Here is a 22,303-nt window from a genome sequence, read left to right on the forward strand (position 1 = left end):
TTCTCCCTCTTTATTTACCTGTTCCTCTTTTCACAGTTCTTTGCGCCACTGTACCGACACGTCTTGTCTGCCTCCATCATATTCTGCCCCCTTTTCACACCATTTTCTCATTTTGTTGTGCGCTTTATCCTTAGACACAACATGGCATCTGATGAAAACTTCCGGGTTGACTTTTTTAGGTGAGAGTCGCGAGACCGGTCTACTCTTCCCCACAGGGAGTCCAGATTGTTTGAATGGACACCTACTTTACGTTTTCATTGTAACATGAGATGAAATGTTACAAAGTTACATGTGGCGAACGCGGTAAAAGTGGACTTGTCATTTTACAAATGTATATCTACTAATGGTCTAACCATTATATATGCAAACCTCAGTGGAGGTGCAGATGGCCATGTCAGAGTTTATACATTTTATTTTAAATAGCGATACCTTATTTGTTATTACGTAATCCGTATCCCTCTTATCTGTGTTTCATGCTTCTATAACAACGGAATTTCCCGCTGGTTCTGTCTGTCTGTCTGTCTGTCTGTCTGTCTGTCGGGGAAGCCATAGCTGAATGAAACAGAAGGTTCACTGGTTCACCTATATGTGGCAAAGTGTCCCTGAGCAAGACACTTAACCCCCCAACTGCTCCCTGGGTGCTGTATTAATAGCACTCACTGTGCTAATAGTTAGGATGGGTAAAATGCAGAAGACAAATATCACATTATGTGCGCAAATGTACTGTGACAAAGAAATACCTCAAAGCAGTGGGAACCAGATTATGATTATGAATTATTATTATTCTATAGATGAATCAGAAACAGCATATTATGTGTTGTCGCGTGAGTGTGTCTTTGGTCACCCTGCTAAGTAGAACTGTAATGACTTTTTTTTTAATCATTCCACTTTGGGACAAAGATCCCCAATACCCTGGAAACAAAACTCAGCAACAAACCCTGGCAACAGGTCTCTCCAAGCAGTGAAATGTCCCCTTAGGCCAGAGCAGATGCTTCCCCGACCTTTGACCCCCACCCCCCCCTAAACACTTTTGTGACTGTGGAACAGCCCTCTCCCCTCCCTTCACCCCCGCTGGCCCTGATCTGCCATCTGTCACTCTAGGGGTGACTTTAGAGAGAGACACACACACGCACGCACACACTCTCTCACTGTGCAGGGAAATGCCACCGCTGTGGACAATGTTATGAAGATGAACAGCATACTACAGTGTGTGCGTGTGTGTGTGTGTGTGTGTGTGTGTGTGTGTGTGTGTGTGTCTACAAGCTCAAAATGCAGTGCGATGTGACACGTTGTGAGCTTGTGCATCAGCCATTTTCACTTTTTGGGTGAACATTTCGCATTACTTTTGCCTGTAATGACATGCCCAAAACAGGGATATGACAGGGAAGTCGTGCATGTTACAAAGATGAACAGAATACAGTGTGTGCATGTGTACGCTCGTGCACAAACAGCAGATCCACAAGCTCACAAACAATTCTTTCCTTTTAAAGATTTCTTCCAAATCCATGCATCGCCTATAAATGACATCCCCAAAATAACGCTGCCAGGTTGAAAGTGTTTAAAAAAAAAAGGCTCTCATGGGTTCGTCACCTTTTTCACTCCCACAATCTTTTGTCCCCAACCCTCTGTTGGCTTTTCATCCTCTCCTCATCACTCTGAGTCTAGTCAATGTTCCCGTGGATCTGTCTAATCATTAGCCAAGGCTTGACCCCTGGGGTCTACATCTGTTATGAAACTGAGAAACAGCCAGAGGAAGTGAGCGATGTCCTACGGCCTGGAATGTTCTAAACATCGACACAGTTATGATTGGCACACACAACACTAACACAGCAGAATGGACGCGTTTAACCACTTGTGTACTAAATATTTGGTCAGAATGGCGAACAACCGATCTTTAAGCTCACAACGCGTCGTGTGCGACACGCGGTGAACTCCTAGATCGGCTATTTCCCAGATTGAAAGTTTAAGTGATCAACACCACTTAGTAAGAGACCAAACAAATAACCAAGTTGTTAAAATACATACACACATGGGTGCTATAAATAAAGTTTAATTACTTACTAGACAACCCCTATAGGGGGATATATGACTCGAGTTCAACAGCCTATATGCCATTTTCAAGATACTTCCTGTCTGCCTTTCAGAGACCACAAACAACAAACGCAGGTCACAGGACGTAGCTCTACTAAAACTATACCATGGCGTGAAGACAAAACAAGCTTTGAGGTTAGCACCGATTACTCCTACTAACACAGGGTGTAACTAGTAACTACTACCAGTGATAAAAAAAAGGAAGATAGATAATTGAGTCGAGGGCTATGAAGTTGTCCCGCTCTGCTGCGTCACACATTTTAAGCACAAGAAAACATGTCAATTATAGCTTTTGCGGGTGTAGTACTCTAGTACTCAGCACCTGCTTGACTGATGATAGCAAGCCACTTTCATACACTGAATACCAGGTCGCAAATACCACAGCCATAGCTGAAATAGTATGGCTGGAATACCAGCAACTAGCATGTGTGTGTGTGTGTGTCAGTGTGTGTGAGAGAGATAGAGATAGAGATAGAGATAGAGATAGAGATAGAGATAGAGATAGAGATAGAGAGAGAGAGAGAGATAGAGACAAGGTGCACACAGTACACTCTTCGTATGTCAGACACATTCCCCTCAGCACCAATGAGCACGCTAGTGGTTGTGTTTACCTCAGGACTGGAAAGCATGTCTTTACATTGTGGGCAGATGATGACAATTATGTCGCTAATGTGGAGAGATTACAGTAATGTATATGGGGGAGAATGCTGGTGAAATTAAAAAGTTTGAGAACATAAAGAATTACTCATATATACTCAATTACAAGCCATTAGCCTCGTTACCCTGTACCTTTTGGAAACATGTCGAGCTGTCAGAAGAGCCGGTATGTGTACATTTGACAGCCTGCGCTGGTGCATGTGAACTTTCATCGCCCACTAGAGCCAAATGGCTTCTTATCTCCCTGCTCTGACCAGCACGGCTTTGATCCCTGAGCTCTGAGGATCTCCAGACATGCAAGATCCTGGTCGAGTAGAGCCTCCCCGGCTCTAACTTCTCTCATCTCTCAGTCAGGACTGACCCAGAGAACAAGATGTTGCTTCAGCTGGGGAGGGCAGAGAAGATTAGAACCCCCCACCCTGGCATGTGGAGAATGGACCCTGTTGGGGAGTGGCAGCCCTGCAGCTTAAAACCCAATAAAAGCCCCAACGCGATCACGCACACTTGAACCCAGGCCTTGCACTTGTATACGCTCCTGATACCGCCTGGACGCACAAGGAGCTGAGCCTTAACAGAGCCCTGTCCAGTAATCCTATAGGAGGACAAATGAAGAACGGCATTCCTTGAGGGTTGAACATCTCGTCTCATGGTGGTTGGGGTTTACTCTAGCATTCATGAAGAATTTTATCAAGCAGACAACTCTGCGCAAGGTCGAGCAGGCATCTACCACAGAATCACACACACAAAGCTTCTTAAACTAAACGTGATTAATTTAGACTTTCAGCACGACAGTTGAGATGATTTCAGGGTCTATTATTAACAGTGACCTCAAACCAAAAGAGTCTATTTCAGTAATCGAACGACAGTCATGCAAAGGAAAAAAGCCACTAGGGTTGAAAGGTGGGAGGGTAACAACCTTTCAACCCCGAAACCCTCAGCACAGTTTCAAAAATGGAAACTAAATTTGACTCACACATAGCTGTGACCTAATATGCATTCAAGAAGCCTTCATAACAAAAAGACATGCACAGCATGGGAAACATGAAGACCTCCACATAACCTCTTTCTTCGCAGAAACACTATTAAGAACTTCCCCAATGAACTCTCTGGTTGACAGTGCAGTGTATCTTGTGACTGTAGGGTGACCTATGAGCATGTAAGGGATGCCATATTTATCTCTGCATCAATCACTGTAACAGCAAGCAAAAGCTAGAATTTCATGATGTAAACAAACTCAAATTACGAACAGTGAAACTGCTATGAAAACTCTGATGATATCTCCTCATTTGAAGCAGATAGATGTTAAAGAATTCAAATAACTAAAACGTGCTATTTTTAGTGATAGTTAGAGTTGAGGCCTATTCATAGTTTCATACTCCAGTTTTAGGTGGGTTGTTAGGTGACCATCGAAAACTATGACATAACGTCACGGCGCTTTATTTTTTACTAACTACCGTTTCTGTGGTCATGTGAGGAAATCTTCCAAAAGCAATTTATTCTCTAGTAAGTAAGACTTCTGGGAAAAACTTTGTCTCACCATGGTTCAGTGTTTCCCAAATCGAGGTGTAGAGGGAGGGAGACCTTAGTTTCAGCATCACCAAGCTAGCCGATGGCTGCTCAGATGGTGGGGGCAGTTAGAGGTTAAGTGTCTTGTTCAGGGACACACTCATAGACCAGGGCTGGGAGTCCAACTGCTGACCTTCTGATTAACAGACGACCTCTCTAACCGCTCAGCTACGGCTGCCCCTACCTTGAGGAACTCCTAGGAGTGTTTTTGTCGGATATTGGTTTCTTTTTGGTCTGGTCCTGCTCCTGTCAGCCATTAAACCACCATTAAAACCGACATCCGTGTCATTTTAGATTTTAGTGTTGGCTATTCAAAAATAGCAGAAATACAATCTCACAGTTTGCTATTTTTGAAGAAATAAAATATTGAAAGAATTAGTGGTTTAGATTAGAAGGCATTTGTGCAGTCGGCCCTCAGGTCTTAATTAAAAAAAGAGGGGGAAAAAGCTAGGCCAGATAACACCAAAGATCTGTCAGTATCAGGAAGAATGTTTTGTGAAGGGGTAGGCCTACTATAGGTTTTACTCACAGCATCACGGTTAAGCCTATCTGATGAACCCATCTGTATAACAAACATCCTTACCCATGTTTAAAATAAGCATAACATTGCTCTTCTATGCCAACATGTGATTTCACTTTCTGTTCCTCATACCCGTGGGAATGGTGTTTGCTGAGGGGATTTAAATCTACCTCGCCAAATCTGCGTTACCGTCAGATCGCACACAAGATCACATTGTGCCATCATCATACTAGGGCTGAGCGAGACGACTTCAAATCAATATCACGCTTAGTTCAAACTTGTGCCTCGAGTATGATTAATGAGAACTAACGCAATTGAGTTTTTCACACCCAGCCCCAGCCTTCCAATCACTCACGCACCTGTGGTGGAAACTGTACATAATGTACATGGCAGAACAATCTGAAGCGTGACGTGAATCTGATCAATTGTTTTCACTAAAGCGTGCCAACCACCACCCTCTGTTTCACAACTGAAACCCTGTCTTTCACATGTGTAGCCTACATAATGTGCTTTCTACAGCAGTGGTTCCCAAAGCTCGAGACCCAAAAGAGAGTTTCAGCACATTTTGGGTGTTATTAGCCAAGGAGTGTATTTTGTGCAAAACGAACGGATTCAGAATCATGAAAACCCCCTAATGGTAGGATCACAAGAAACCCCTTATAAAATAATTTGCCCAATACCGACAGCCGGTCAGCATGTGGATTCATGAATATATGTATATAGACAATATTTGAGGCCAATAAAAAAAGACTATACCAAATTTCCCACCCGTCCGCCTCGACTACCAGACTCTTAGATGTCAAACGAGTGAACGAGAGTGAAAATAGCAGATCCACAAGCACACATGTTGCATTGCGTGCTTGTAGATTTTCACTACTTCTTAAAAGGTGTTTTTGAGTGGTGCTAGCCACTCCAAGTACCAGCAATGTCTGTCCGCAATATGTCTCCATGTATGTCCGCTTCAGTACGGAAATACCACCACTGACCTAAGGTGTCACCTTTGAGCAGCCTAACATTGACCACTGCGAGAGACACACACACACACACACAGTCCCAGAGATACACATCCTACATAATTATCAAAGTGGGGGTCCATGAAATAAAACAAAATCTAGAATTAATTGCTGCTGTAGCCGTAGCATGTACCACACACAGATCATTATGAACGTCCCGCCAGCATGGACGCGCGCTCCTCTGTGACCCCTGAGCAACGTCACAGAGGCTCCTCTGTGACCCCTGAGCAACGTCACAGAGGCTCCTCTGTGACCCCTGAGCAACATCACAGAGGCTCCTCTGTGACCCCTGAGCAACGTCACAGAGGCTCCTCTGTGACCCCTGAGCAACATCACAGAGGCTCCTCTGTGACCCCTGAGCAACGTCACAGAGGCTCCCCAGAGCAACGCTGTGACTGACGGCTGTTTGGCTTGGTGACGAAGAATGATTAATGAGAAGAACAACCAGAGGGGGGGGGGGGGGGGGGTTGATGCTCATCCTGTCTGTGTTTAATTGGACTGAGCAGATATTCAGGCTACAATGACAACATTGTAGACAGGGAAAGATTTGGGCGTGTGTGAGAGTGATGGGGGGGGTTGGTTCAGATATTAAGTTGGACCTACACACACTGTAAAATCCTTAGTGTCAATTTAACTGTGAAAGTGATCCGGTTGGTTAATTTGCGTTCATCTTCCACAGTCAGAGTTAAGCTAATCTTCACTGAGTATTTTCACTGTGAAGGTTTAAGGTTAGGGAGGCGTCCCTCCACAGTGTGTGCCCTTGTGCATGCGGGACAAAGAAGCGCCTGCCATGACCAGATGCCCTCAGGGAAGACCACCCTTGCCTTGACAACTTTAACAACTCTATCACCATTTTCGCAACTGAAATGTTAAACATTTAACATTTTCACGTGCCCAAAATAAGGACACCATGCAGGGTTGAAGTAATTAAATGACACACTCCAACTGTGTAGCATTGCAATGTCACAGAACTGTATGATCTGGTATGAAGAAATAATATTAAAAAAACAATAAGATTGATCATAATTGTGTTGCCATTAACTAGCCTCGAAGCCTCCCGTATCGGTGCATTTTATGGGGATAGCAATACATATGTATCACATGAGCAACACAAATCCTTAGTTAACACACATTTACAGTAAAATCATGAGTGTTGATTTAACTCTCGAGTGTAAACATCGACCTGTATGGGTAGTCCAAAAACAGTGTTAAATTTAAAAAGTATTTAATTAAATTTTCTGAAGAACCAATTTCAGACTATACCGTTAAATACTTAGTAAAGTATTTAACAGTATAGTCTGAAATTGGTTCTTCAGACCCCTGAAGTTGTTCACAATCAAATAATCTGCATTTTTAAGTGAATTAATATCACCCTCATCTTTCAAACCAATTACATTTCACAACCATCTGGCTTTCAAATGGAGATCAGATCACACAAGGGGTGAGGAGGAGGGGTGTCCATTCATTTTGGAGGAGGGGGCTATTAGAGTTGGAAGGGCTGTGGCGTAGGTTTTTGGTGTGTGTTGTGGCGTTTGGGGTGACTGTGGCGTTCTGGGAAGCCCAACTCAGATTAGTCACACAGCGTTCCTCTGACTATGGGACAATGGGTGGCGGACGGCAGGCGAGCCCCAGCTGTCGCCGCATGAAAGACCAGAAAAACAAGATTTAGGACTGGACGCGTCCTCTCTCTATGCTGGCAAAGGGGTCTTGCATTCATTAACGACCCTGCTGAGGGGGGAGGGAGGAGAGGGGTGGGGACCTTTTGTCTGGTCACCCTACTCTCACCTCTCCAGAGCTCTGGAATGAGGCTTCTTTTTCCCCTCTCAAGGAGTCTTTTCTTTTGGGGGGGGAATGTGTGCGGTCACACAAGGTTCTGTGGCTCTCCTGAGCGGGTAGGGTACTGCACAGCAGCCCAGAGGAAAACACTACTTGGCAATGGGAGCAGTGGCCAGACATCCAGGGTTTGGCCGGGATTGTACCGGTTTCAAAGCTGGGTGTCCTGAGTCCCGACAAATATCTCTAAAACACTAAAATGCCCCGGTTTTCAACATTCACTGGCGAATTGTCCTGCTTTTCACCCCAGTTAAAAAAGAACACTAGTTTTGAGTGCTTACATGACTACATGTTGAGCCATCTGCACCGTTCTGTTGGAAGGTGGAGTCAATAGTGCCAAGTGCTATTAATTATCCCCCGTCCTGAACACCCTGAACCAGGTGAAAATTTAAAAATAACATTTCAAAAACATGTCAAAGTAATTGACAAAAGTAGCTCACAGCGAGCCATTTTCGAAATCGGATTGAAGTGATTAAGGCTCCCGGGTTGGGGTTTTTGAAAATAATTGGTCACCCTACCACTATAGGGCCTCTGGTTGCTGGGCACAGGGAGCCTCAAAGACTGGAATGAGAGAGAGTAGGTGGCCCTTTGCATTTCTACACAAGAACACTCTGGAGTAGCTCTACCAGACAACTCCACTAGCCAAAACACCTCATGGAATTATGCACGACTAGTAGCCTACCAGCCCACAACATCTAACGCCAAAAAAAGAAAAGAGAATGCCAGTTCACCAATGTCTTTCTGCCGTTTGTGCAATGTATGCTGTACTTACTTGCATTCTCCATTTAGGTTGGAGGAGGCCTCACACCATCCTCCATTCAGGCACGTTTCAGTGGAAAGTGTACATCTTAAACCTGTGGAGGGAAAAGGTTCAAATACATTTTACTCTAGGTATGAAAACCGATAACACAAGACACGTGGCTGTCCAGTCAGCTATAATGCAAAAAAAAGTAAGGATGGACAATAATCATATCATATATCGGCCATCATATCGGTCGGTGTTGGCCTTAAAATGCAATAAGTAACCGATACTAAAATAATATCTTAAAATGTTATCTTTTTTACAACAAAAAGCCTTTTGTGATGATGAAGGCTGCAGATTCAGTGGTTTCTGGGAAAGCTTTCAAAAGAGTCAACAGGTTGGACATGAAAGCAGGGATACGGGCCAACATTTGAATAACGGTGCATCTGTAGTTTTGGAATAAAGAGTCATATGCCTTTTTCAGAAAGGACAACATATGAAGTTTGAACTTGTTTTTCTACAATGTCTGACATAATGTAAATATTGGTTATCGACTATAATAGCAATATTGACATCGGTTATTGGTATCAGACAGAAATGCCACATCGGTGCTGTTGGATAAAATTTATTTTGAGGGTCTTTAGACCCTCAAAATTGACATCGCTAAAGTCTAATAGCCATAGGTTAATTGTTGAGGCATGCAGCCTCCTACGCTAACATTTGGTAGCTACGGGGTTAAAAGTGGCTGTGCATATTCGCCCAGATAACCTTTGAATTCCAGGCTAATAAATCGTTGATACTCCCGTAGCAGGAGAGGCATATTTAATGTACTCAAGTAAAAGTACTCAAGTCCAAATTAAACTATATAGATTGTAATGGATTAAAGGGTTGTATACCTTTTTAGACCAGGAGCATATTTAAACTTTATATTCAATGTTATAAGGTTCAACTGATAAACTATAATACTATATAAATGAACCTTTTACAGAAAAATACTTTAGGGTAAGAGCTGCAATACCATACTTAAGAAGGAAAAGAGTAGAATTACTTACAGCAGGAAAAATACCAAGACATGACACAATGAACGGAGGCAACACACACTCAACGCAGACTTTTCCAAGGATCAATGTATATTAGCTGGGGAGCAGAACGGACTTTACAGAACAGCATCGTGAAAAAGTCTCCCCCGGACAATGTCCGGGATTACATTATATAGGACTGGCAAAACAAAACAAGAATGACATAGGAAGCAATTCATTTTGGGTTCATAGGCTAATAAAATTGTAATATTGGCGACCCCTATGGCCGGGGAGGTCTCCTTAGCTGACGTGGCCACTCACACTTCCTGGGAATTCCCAGGAAGTATGACGAATGGGAAGTGAACCATAAAAGTTCAGAGGTTATCAAACAGTGACTTACAGCGGCACCTTAAGTTGGAGACTAAAATAACATTATACCGACGTAATTAAAGCAGCGAGCAAGACGAAGTGTCTGCCGCGGCGAAGGTCGAAAAACATGTTGTTTCACAGAGGGAAGCAAAACAATTCGTTATCTCCCGCAGGCTAGGGGAGAGAGAGAGAGTTACTATATCTACAGTATCTACACATGGCCAATGACCCCTTCATTCACCAAACACCAAAAATACCTATCAAACTCCATCGCATTGGTGAGTGAAGGGTCATATGACATGTGTCAATATCAAATCCTCAGGGGAAAAACTTACTTTATACTATGGATCAAAATGGAACAGGATGGCAACAGGAACCATGAAAAATAATAAAAAACACAATGATTTCAACTTTACTAGGCATAAAATCCTTATTTAGATGGTACTGTGGGAACTAGAGAGAATGGCTTTTCTCTTTTGATGATGATGATGGAGATGATCTTCGGGAGTGGCAACCACCCCAGCAAACCGTTGCAGCCTACCTGGCCGGCGAGATGTGTCATTTGACCACATGAATGTTCATTTTTAGAGCAGTTCTTCTTTTGGCTCGTCATCAGTTCGTTGTCAGAACTGAATCTACGAGAGTTCTTTTGGCTCGTTTGTCGGAGCCGATTCTTCGCCCCTTCCACCCCCCTCCTAACGACAGGTTCACAGATACAATGGTTCATTCATCATTCTCTGCAAACAGCCATGTGGGCGATACTGATATGGCGTCACATGGTTCAAGACCTTGGAGAGGGGAAACGGGGTATTCTGATGGTGATATTATTCATGCGCTCCAGCGCGATGTCGCAACAATGTCTTTGGGAGTCCCTTAAGTACCATATACAGGTCAGATATAGAATCAAGTTGATTCTGGGGTGAATTAAATGCCTAGTCCAATCAAACTCATGATGATAAAAACCAAACTAATAAAATGTAGAAGGAAATGTTCCTATATTGACAATTTAGGGGAAATATGAAATGACTAAAACCTTTTTATAAAATCAAATGAAATCAACAATAATGTAATACAATTGGAGGTGATTAAACGTAGCTTGGAAAGCGTAAATTAGCAGGAAAGGAAAAAAACAACAACATCAACATAAACTACATAAACATGAAAACAAAAAATTTAATAAATTGGTTCCAAATGGGAAATCTATGGGCAACTAGTTAGACTGTTCTGGGGTTGGGCCTAACCAGTGAATTTAGACGGATCTGCGCTGGGGGGTCGGGTCGGGTGTCAAACCTTGTATACAAGAATGGAATTTCGAAGTCCACAATCAACCACAAACAATTTTCAGAGACTTGACGCAGAGAGAACTCTCCCTCCTAGTTGTGGGCTTTGAAATTCTCCGCTTGTCCTCCCGACCGCGACTCCCCACCGCAGCAGTCCGTTTCTGTATAGATAAACAGAAAAAAACAAAGAACAAACTGGTGAATGACATGAAAAACCACATTATATATCTATTCACCTCACTCTTAACCTGCCACATATATCACTGAACTTTTATGGAGGGAGAGCATCTTTAGAACAACAGGTGTTGATCTTAATATACGTATATCACAGTTTATTATCAGGCGAGTGGCAGGAGAATAATAAATGAACAAAACTGGTTCTAAACAAAAATAACATGTATCAAATAGAGATCTAGATAGAGGGGAAAAGTATGCATATTTCAGATTTTCAACTTCGACAGACATGTGGGCCACTTGGGCAACATCGCACATGGTACAGAGAGTTAGAGAGAGATTTCTTCTTGTAGTCACAGAGAGAGAGAGTGATAGCTAGATCATTATTTGTCGGTAGACCCCTCTACGAGATCTATGGTACCCACCAAACACGCGTCTGTCTTCTACTTCGATCAAGTCTCGTGATTTCAAAAATTAGGATAAGAGAGAGAGATGGAGTTAGATAGGGAGGTCTGCGACCGTTGAATCCTAAACTATACATGTTATGTTCAAGAGACGTTCATGGTACTCCTAAACATTACGATGACTCGCTATGTGCTCTCCGGCTTGACTACTGCCGCACACAGACAAATCACCTAGCAACAAATAGCGGCAGTCACGTCCGCTCCAGAGGTTGGCACACTAATCAACTGAAGAAACTAGTGGTACACTGTATTAAATCTAAATTGTTGCATATACTAGAAAAATGGCGAAGAGACACCCGAAAAGTCTACCCAGCCTTCCTCCGACGTGTACAACATCGCAAAAGGCTCAGGAAACACAGAGATTATTATGATACTATGTGTGGCAAAAAGGGAATGCCAAAATGATAACTAATTTAGTGATAAATAATAAAAACAATTACAACGAAATAGGATAAACGCTATGTAGGTGGCGCGGCCTCCTAGCTATGTGCTCTCCTACTTCCTGCAACTTAGTAAAATAAAACAATGTACTGAGACACCACAGCCAACGTTCACACAGACAGAAACATGCACGCAGAAAACCCAGCACGCACATACACACAGAGAGAGAGCCAAAACAGGCCCAAACATACATGAAGGAGATGGAGGGGTTATCTGTTGAAATAGGATAAAGAGAAATTTGTACTAAGGCCATCAAAAATGTATGAAATGCAGTAAAAACTGTAAAAATACCAAAATTAAAATTTGGGTTCAGGCTCCCTGACTATAATTTGGAAATATGGAAAATGTACTCTTTGGCTCCCTGACTAAAAGTCAGGATTTTTAGCTTTACCTAAAAACTACTAAAGTGATGAAACAAGATGGCGTTGCACTCTGCTACGAGCACATTGAAATGGGTGGGAGGGAGGGAGCCCCCCCCCGCACGCATGCACACACATATAGGATAAACACAGACCAAACGTTCAATCTGGAAAACTCGTATGAGACCCAGCTGCGTTACACACACACTGGGGTGGATACACACACACACACACACTCCTTTTTGGTATAAAAAGAACCCCTCTTGGTATCCTCATACACCCCGGCCGAGGTAAAGAAAAACCCCAAGAGGTTAATATCTATAGGACCCCCTCCCACGCAGCGGTAAATCACTCGCGATAATGACCCACGCACGTCGAAAAAGGCATAGATATTCTTTCTACCACACAAAAAGAAATATACAGTTGGCATAAAGCAAATTACACAATTGGATAACGAAGAACATATTAATAATGACAGTATAATCTATTTAAGACAGAGAAAGACATGTTTCACACGGAGGAACAGAGAGCTCACCCCCCCCTCCCCCACACACACACACCCACACACACACACAGGCTCCCAAACAGGAAATTTTTCACACAGGCAGGGAGAGGGAGAGATAGCTCCCACACACACACACACAAATCACTGTTTTTCAAAGAAATAAGCTAAACGCTGAAGCTGTCCTACTTCTTTTAAACAATAACAACAGTTTAAACACAAAAACAAATAGATTACTTAACTGAATGTGTAGGAGAGGCAAGCAGGATTCATGGAAGTTCGCTGAACGCAGCCAGCCGAAACTCTTCCAGGTTGCGGTGAATCAAATAAAAGAAAATAAAAAATGAATGCTGTCCTGTCCTTAAACAGGTCTTCGTCCATTCCAGAAAATATATGGTATTGTTCCAATGAAAAGTTATGGCTGAGAAAAAAATGGTGTCTGCGTCTCCCGTTCATTGCTCCAAGTGGTGTCAGAGGGAAAGAGAGATAAGAAAAAGATCGGAAAACCTAGGCTATTAGGACTACGCTAGTTCGTTTAAACTTTGTCAGGGCATTAAAACCCTGTTAAAAAGCACCGCATCGAAGGACCAATTGTTGGATAAAATTTATTTTGAGGGTCTTTAGACCCTCAAAATTGACATCGCTAAAGTCTAATAGCCATAGGTTTAATTGTTGAGACATGCAGCCTCCTATATGACCCCTTCATTCACCAAACACCAAAAATACCTATCAGGTGCATCCCTAAATAAGTAAATAATAGGCCACTGGTTTTCAAAGTGGGGAACTCCTAGGTGGGCCAGGAAGGGTTAATGTGTTAATATTATAGCATCCAAATAAGTTTAACCACTAATCAATTTTTTTTAGATTTGAAAATAACACATCGCAATGCATTGTGAGCTTGCATATCTGCTAGAATACCTTTTCTATTATGGGATCCATGGCAATATCGTTTCAAATGGGGGTCCACGGTTACAGTACTTAGGATATAGCCTATCGATTTGGGGGTCCTTGACATGAAAATGTCTGAGAACCACCGAAATAAGGCTACAGCAAATCATTTGACTTCTACTCATGCAAGACGACATCAATGTCATTGGAATGATATTTGTAGAGCTAGGAACTTATGGACACATGCGTAAATTGAACCGAGACTGTGGGGCTTATGCATGCATGCCCGTGGGGGATACAGGAAAAGCTTCCTGGACACTGGTGGGCCCGGCGCGCGTGTTGCGTGGCCCAGCGCGCGTGGGTGCGTGGCTTTGGAGGCAGAGGGGCACGCTTGCGGGAAAAGCGCAACAGCTGCTCAGCTCAGATGCGGGAACAAAAGAAATCAGAGTCCAGCACGAGCCATAAAACACTCTCCAGTGGCATTGTTTACCAGCAGACACAACCCCCCAGGCCCCAACACGCGCGCGCAAGCGCGCACACCCCCCCACAGGGCATTCAATTCACACACAGAGACAAATGTCCCCATCCCATCCCACCCCTCCTCCACCAACATATACGATTACGCGCAAACTTCTTCATCCTATTATCTCTAGATAGTGAACAATTCTTTCACTTTTTAGCCCTACTATAGTCTATAGGCTATAGCCTAAGCCTACTACCATCAGAACTGAACAGCTACGTGCACAGGGGTTAAAACACCAGTTAAAACAATATGTAAATAAATAAGACACTCAAGCTATGTAACGTTAAACATGCCGTCATGCACAAATGGGTCTATTAACTATCACACTCGCAGAACTTAACCAAAAAAAGTTTCAATTTGCCAGTCAAACGGTCTACTCTACTCTACAGTCAGTCAAATAACCGCTGCAAGCTGCAGCACACTGAGCACAGACGCTCCAACAGTTGTTCCCATGATGAGCAACAAGAGCTACTACTAGATTATACGATGATATAGAATAGATAGATACTATTTACAAATACATTTAGAAATTAGTATCAGGCATTATATATTAATATGTCCCCAATAGTGCAGGTTTAGATTGCCTAGCCTACATTACATTTAAGCGCTCATTCAAAATGACTATTCCAAAAAAGCCTTAAGCGCACAATGCAATCATAAAGCTCAATTAAATCATGTTTACGCCAATCAGTAAAGCTAAAGAAGTTGTATGAAGTTCACAAAAAACAAACCAAAAGTTGAAAAAGTACAACTTCAGATTCTATACCTTGAGTGACGACGATGACTGGAATCAGAAATGTTAGTTTCACAAAGAAACGATACATTCCTCCTCTTCAGCTTGACAAAAGTAGGGCTACACGTGGGGTTTGCATAGATCCGCAAATCCGTTTAAATCCCAAAAGAGAGCGTCAAAAAGAACGTTATTATCCTCCGCCGTGAAACAGGTAAATCCAAAAACAGTAGACGCGACCACTTGATTGAATCGTCTCTCAGTTCAGTTCATAGATGTGGACGCGGTGACTCCTGCACTATCAATGAAGGAGAGAGAAAGCCCCAAACCTTCCTCCCACAGTCTAGCCCTCCCCTTCTGCTCCTCAAACCCAATAAAACACTCTCTCTGCACATATGTGAGAAAAACCACTGTCGCATGAATGGGAAAGCTACTTCTATTTATGACCTGTAGGCCTAGTTAGCCTACTATTTTAAATTATTAAAAAAAAATGCTGCTATTTGTCCCAAAAAGTGTTGCCAATTGACAATAATTCCCTGAAATATTGCTTATTAAAAAAAAAGCTTTATAGGCCTACAGACAAAGCCCACACGTGTATAATTCCTATACTGTGGCCAGTTTTGATTGTTTTTATCAGACACTTGCTTTTTGGCAATGTTAAATGTATAAATGCTCATTTGCACTGCCACTAAACCAGTGATTCTAAAACCCAGTTTAATACAATGTTTCCCGTTTCGGGGCCCAATCTACACTGTAAAATCCTCAGTGTTTATTTAACTCTTTGAGAGTTTACAAATTTTATAACTTTTCTAAGTGTTGGAGTTTGGAAGTGCTCGTCATAAGTTACTGAACGGCCCTGCGTTGCCATCTCTTTCGCATTTGCACATCATGCAGGAGGCAGCAGCACGACCCCTTACAAAAACGAGTGCTTCCAAACTCCAACACTTGGAAAAAGAATCACCGGCAGAGGATGTCTTGACAGAAAGTAGCTCATAACATGTCTACAGTGGATTCTTATGACACAAAAGCTCGGCAGATTGAAAGAGGATAATTCAAGCTTGCCCTACAGCTGCAATGTTGGTGAGTTTAACGTTGTTTAATACAAGCAGATCGCAAACTCAAATTGGATGATTGAGGAGTCAATGGAGGGTATTGCAACTCTAGATTCATCCCATTATAAAAAATCACACCCTGACCCGTGTGAAGTGAGTGGTGCAACTCCGTGTGGGGGTCCCCAGAAGTTCCAAACCCACAGGACGCCGGCCCGGTTCCGGCGAGCCGCCCCACGTCCGAAACGGTAGATAAATGAGAGAGCTACCATATGGGGGTCTACGGGGGTCCCCGGAACATCCAAACTGCTGTTTATGTTGTGCAAACTAATTTGAAACTTAATGTGCAATAGTAGGCGTTCGGGTGGTGCAGTGGTAAAGTGGCTGCTTATCATCGCAGAGGCTGTGGGTTCGAATCCAACATGGTACAGCCAGCTTTATTGAGCTTCTACACACATACACATTATTGTCCTGGGGAGGGTAATCACTGCACATAATACTATGGGCTTGGGCGACACCTGTCAGCAGGGAGTGTTGGGCGGAAGGAGTAGGACAAAGGCTCTACTGCATCCTCCCGGTGGAGGCTCCTCATTGGTAGGTGAATCAGTACAGTAGTAGGATACAACACACAATAAATGTGTGTGGGGAGGAATCAATTGTCATAATAACTACTAAATTGGGGGAGAGAAATCGGGTTGAACAAATGGAAAAATATTTATTGTTCTCGTTCATGTCTTATAATTATTTTTTACTTGGTCTATGGTAATTGGCGCACATGACTATGTATTGTAATGTAGTTCTGCATTTAAATCTTTAAGCCTTTATAATCAACAGTTAATCACCATTTCACGTTATGTTTTACAGTCAGACTACAACATACATTCATTATAGCCTAAACTTAAAGTTTTTCTGTCTCCCAGGGCAAGTGAAACTGACAGCGAGAGTGTAGTTTCACTGCCTGAGGGTGCAGATAATTTTATTAGACAGCTACGCACACATGCTCCGTATGTTTCTGTGACTGACTGCCAAGTTGGACCACTGCCAAAAGGGGCTAGGTCTGTTACTCAAGGTGTAGCTTATGTAGTGTGGGAACCGCTGCAGGGAAAAAAGAGGGTGATTGATCGAATCAACAGTTTATTGCATAAGCTTGAGAGGGGGGTCTTGACTTGTTGTATAATGTATATCATGAGGTACAGCAACCTTAAGGTACCAACATTGGCACAGGGGAGGGTGATACTGGCACACTGACAAACATGTGAGAGAGAGTTTTTTTTTCTTTATAAATTATATATATATACCGGTATATAGAGAGATAGAGAGATAGAGAGATAGAGAGAGTTTATTTGTCTCGGTCATGGTTTATCCAACACCAGTTAAATTAAGTTCCCTCACATCTGTATCTGCCATGTAAATTACATCCTGCACAACCTCACAATCTGGGTACCCATTGGCTAGCCTGACCTAACGCTAGACATTTCTGGCCTAGATGGGAGGGCCGCGGCTCAGAAAAACGCGCACCCTGATTGGTTCACCGATCTGTCCGTCAGCCCCGGTCTCTCCCCCCCCCCCCCCCCCCCAGTGCAGCACTGTTATTGTGTCGACCAGAAGCAGAAAACACGTGGTTGCTGGAGTATACCATTCTAACAGACTGTCAAAGTTATTTCCACAGAGTCGGCACACGTTGGTTTCTTTCATAGACGGTGTGGTGGGTTCTTCAGCCATTCTCCTCTTTTTCCTCGCATAGCCTCGTTTGAATTCCACTGGTAATAATTTCCTCACGGTGTTATTTTGAGGGGTCACACCGCTCAGAGCCCTGACGTCACGTAATTTGGAGCGATCCCACTTTTAGACCAGTGCAGCCCATGCGTAAATCCAGGCTTTCATTTTTCGTGCAGACGAAATGAAAGCCTGGGTATCGAGGCTACCCATTGGCAAAACAAAGGAAAAACAGCGCCCTCTTTTGACGTTAGTAGTCGAGAGACTACATCCTGCATAATTCTACATTCATATAAACTCCTAAGTCCTAACTGACTGGGGAGGGAGTCTGGGAGATAGGTGGGTTATTTAGTCTAATGATCATTACATCCTGATATATAAAATATTTCTAAAGAAGAATAAAATGGACAATCGAAATATGTTGGAAGTATTTAATTTGGATGTGGTGTCATAATTAAACGTAATATTGATATAGCACACTGCACTATCAAGAAAATAAAAACATGGCACTTCGTATCAAAAAAGTTGCTGACCCCTGTTGTATAATCCTTCAGATGGTGTGTGAGTGGGCAGCATGCACCGCCTGACCCCATCATGGGAACTGTCACATCTCACACTCAGAAAATCAAGCAGAAATCACGCCACACTGTTAGCACAGACCAATTTCACTCCTGATTTCACACTGAAGGTAAGGTGAGATTTGGCCTTGAAATAAGACCTTTGACGACAAAAGCTGACAGCATGCGCAGTGTTCTGATGTTCTGACTGTTATCAGACAATCGTGACACTTGAGCTACGCAGGGTTTCTTTTCTTGTGATACTTTGACTTGAGATGCTTGTTTTGTTTGAGGCAGAGTTTGAGATGAGAAAATGCTTTGTTAGCGATTCACAGGGATTGTGAGGGGGAGACCCCAGGCCTGGTAAACAAATATCTTCCCTTCTACGTCAATAAAATAGCACAAACAGAGTGAAGGCCAATTTAAAGGGGCAATAATTTATTCATATGTATGTATTAGTAAATGCTGTATCTCAGATTGTGACTTGGATCCAGTAGCAGTTCCTTATTTCCCAGACTAACTTCCTTCCTTCCATGGGAGCAGAAATAGTGCAAGGTCAGAGGTTGTTATTATGAAGCTCTCTCTCTCTAAACGTGGACATCATGATCATTGTACTGTCAACCTCAAAGCTGATATAGGAGCTGGAGGGTTATTATTCCACTTAACAAAGACAGGAAAGTAACAGTCTGTTCTGAACAAGGTACATTCTTCGACATTCTCCCTTGAAAGTGAAGTACTAATGACTGAGACAGTGCTTCATAGTCAAATATAGTCTACAAACAATAACAAAGTGTAGAAATGTCGTAGAAACACACACATATTGGATCTCAAAGGGACTATTTAGTTATATGTATTTTTCTGTATGTACAGAGCTTTTACACTTTGTTTTGGGTGGGTCTGGTGAACAACTTTATATTTGAAGAAAAACATTGATCTTAAAAGCTTATGCCAATTTTGTCACTTCTTTCAATGCAGAGATCCACACAACTCCAGACAAACCTAATTAATGTGCATCCTTTAATGACAATAATGCTCAGATTTTGACATTTGTCATGCACAATTTTTGTAATAGTCTGTCTGCTAGTGAAAACTAGCCTGAAACTGTGCAATGTTAGATTGTCAAGTGTAGTTAATTGGAAAATTGCATATTGTCGCTGTAGGGTGGAAACCTTGTATGTCCAAAACCATTACTTTTCATGAAATGGAACGAAAATCTTTAGAAATGGTGAAGAAATGAGTACTGTAATTGAGTAAATGTACCTAGCTTTCCACCACTCTCATCACTTGAGCTCTAGGTTCTTTGCCAATCTGATGACACAGCAATTACAGCAGAGCCTTGATTATATTGACTGTTTGTAGAAAACAGACAGACATTCTCTTTCTGTTAGCGTCAATAAAAATAGCGCAGTATAGGTCCTATTTGGAAAGTAAACACACACACGCACACAAATAGGGCAATAACAGACAGTAGACATTATTTGAAACCTGTGTCAATATTATGTTCAGATACCGCAAGGTGATATGAAATCCTACATATGTCATCAAAATGGGCAACCAATTCATCACAGGCTTGATAGCTGAATAATATAGTCAAATACCATTCTGTGCACTAAAGAACTGGGAGAGACAGGGAGACCCCCGTTACTGAACAAACAAATGATTACTAGGCCTAGAGCAATTTAACACTTATTTGTACCACTTGTCCTACCTATACAAAGCACATGCTGCATGTTGTGCAACTCAGTCAATTCAATTCAAATTAGCTTTATTGGCATGAGAAAACATACATTTACATTGCCAAAGCAAGTGTCAAAATATAATAAAACCTCAGGAGTAAATCAGACATGACCACAGTGCTTAATTTAAATACTCTGTAGTACGAACTACGAAGAAGGACAACTCAGGCAGCTGCCATGCTGGACTCGATCATGCTAAACATTTAGGGGTTAGGCATCTGAAACATGTGTGTTGAAAGGCAGGGGCTGCTGGCTCTGTGTTATAATCAACACTTGTCACAAAGAAAGCGGATCAGGGGACAGCCCGCTGTTAGTAATAGCAACAGGGCTGTACATGTATAAAGAGATGACAGAATAAGTAAGAGTGTTTGATACTCCCCGCTGTGCCTGCGGTGCGAACAGAGGAATGCTTGGGTTTGTGTTTTGTTGCAATTAATGAGAATATGAGGACTTAAGATCTACACTGTCTGCTTGACACTGTATGCCTAAATGGTAAATTGCATCAGTCTCATCCTTTCATATTCATTGATGATATATGTACAGTATGTATGCAGTTTCACTGGTGATACATTCTGTTCTTCATATTTATTGATAGATTTGCCCATGGTGAACATAGGAGAGAAGACAACACATGCCGGGGACAATGCAATCCTTGTCACCTCTGTGGCACCATGCAGCCACCAGTTTGCAGTCTTGTTTATTCGTTTAGGGCTTTATGACGCGGACTTGATCTAGGGGTGTAAATCCATCAGCCACTGCTTGTCATGCAAACGCATCATTGCTTCAGAGTGTCTGACTCTCACCATTCTGGAATTATCCTATTCCTTGTTTGGTGACAACGTGACACACACGACAGTGGACGATTTAACTTTAGTCCTATGAGACAAATACATTTTCCATTCGATATGACCAAAACATAGTTATCTTCCAGTTCTGCTGGAGTTCTGGTGTCTCTTCTGACTATTGTTGTGTAGGCCTATACAGTATCAGGTGAGGTTAGTGTAATTAACCCACTGAATGCAGCCAGAGCCATTCATGCTTGCATATTCATGCTGCACCACTTATTCATTGAGTTTCACATTCACACCATCAAGTGTTAACGGTTGTTTGTGATCAATGCATTGATCATCTCAAAAGCCCAACCCAATCACCTGCTCGATCAAAACGATGCGGTTGCCCGCCTTCGATAAATTTAATTCAATTAAAAGGAGCTTTATTGGCCTGAGAAAATGAAGCTTTCATTGCCAAAGCAACTGTGTAGTAAAACATTGACAGCAGGGGGAAAAGTGTACAATTTACAATTAAAGGGTGTGTAAATAGAGCTGTGTCACATTGCAATTTACAAAAAAGGTGCATTGGCTGATAGAAATAGTTACATACATGTAGGCAAGTGTAACTTGGTGTAAAGCTTTTGAAACAAGTAGCAGCGATGTTTCAAGCTTGTGCAGTCACGACACGTCACGTGGTATAAAACATTTGGAAACTGATCTATGGCAACCATTCATTCTGCAGTATTCAGCCATGCATCTACCATGGCTCAGAAGTCACCCTGCAGTATTTAGCCATGCATGTACCATCGCTCAGTACAGTAGTCACCCTGCAGTATTCAGCCATGCATCTACCATGGCTCAGTAGTCACCCTGCAGTATTCAGCCATGCATCTACCATCGCTTAATCGCTTACCATCAATGAGGTTGATAAAGAGAAGCTGTTAATGACACCATGTTTTGTTTTTCAACTCCAGTATTTAATGCTTCTGTGAAAAAAACGATCTCCACTTTTCTACGAGCTGCACACGGACGACATTCTCTGCGGCGAGGGGCCCGGAATGAGTGCAGGACTGAACATAACAAACCTTCCCTTTTATAGGAAGCACAAATGTATGGGACACAAAAAATAGGTGGTGTAATCAATTATTACCCAACACCATTCGCAACACACTTGCCAATTGTGTGCGCCATGTTTGTTTATCGACTGTTCCCAAAGAACGTTTTTATATTTTTAGTCTAGCTTTTCCTCATGTAAAAGTGGTGATATTTTACATAACATGTTTTCAGCCAGAACTTTCAAATGG

General features: G+C 42.4%; 1 protein-coding gene across 1 annotated transcript in view; it reads right to left on the reverse strand.

Moving 5' to 3' along the window:
- LOC310879319 (neurogenic locus notch homolog protein 1-like) overlaps window positions 1-15,426 on the reverse strand; it is a 43,196-nt gene extending 27,770 nt beyond the window's left edge. Inside the window, exons 1-2 of the mRNA XM_083793904.1 lie at window positions 15,208-15,426; window positions 8,453-8,534 (exon numbers count right to left, since the gene is read on the reverse strand). Of these exons, the coding sequence (XP_083650030.1) occupies window positions 8,453-8,534; window positions 15,208-15,265 (140 nt within the window). The 5' untranslated portion in view covers window positions 15,266-15,426. The remainder of the gene's footprint in view (window positions 1-8,452; window positions 8,535-15,207) is intronic.
- Window positions 15,427-22,303: the final 6,877 nt, after the last annotated feature.

Source organism: Protomyctophum parallelum, assembly GCF_964188405.1.
Source record: "Protomyctophum parallelum genome assembly, chromosome: 21".
In the NCBI taxonomy this organism is placed as follows: domain Eukaryota; kingdom Metazoa; phylum Chordata; class Actinopteri; order Myctophiformes; family Myctophidae; genus Protomyctophum; species Protomyctophum parallelum.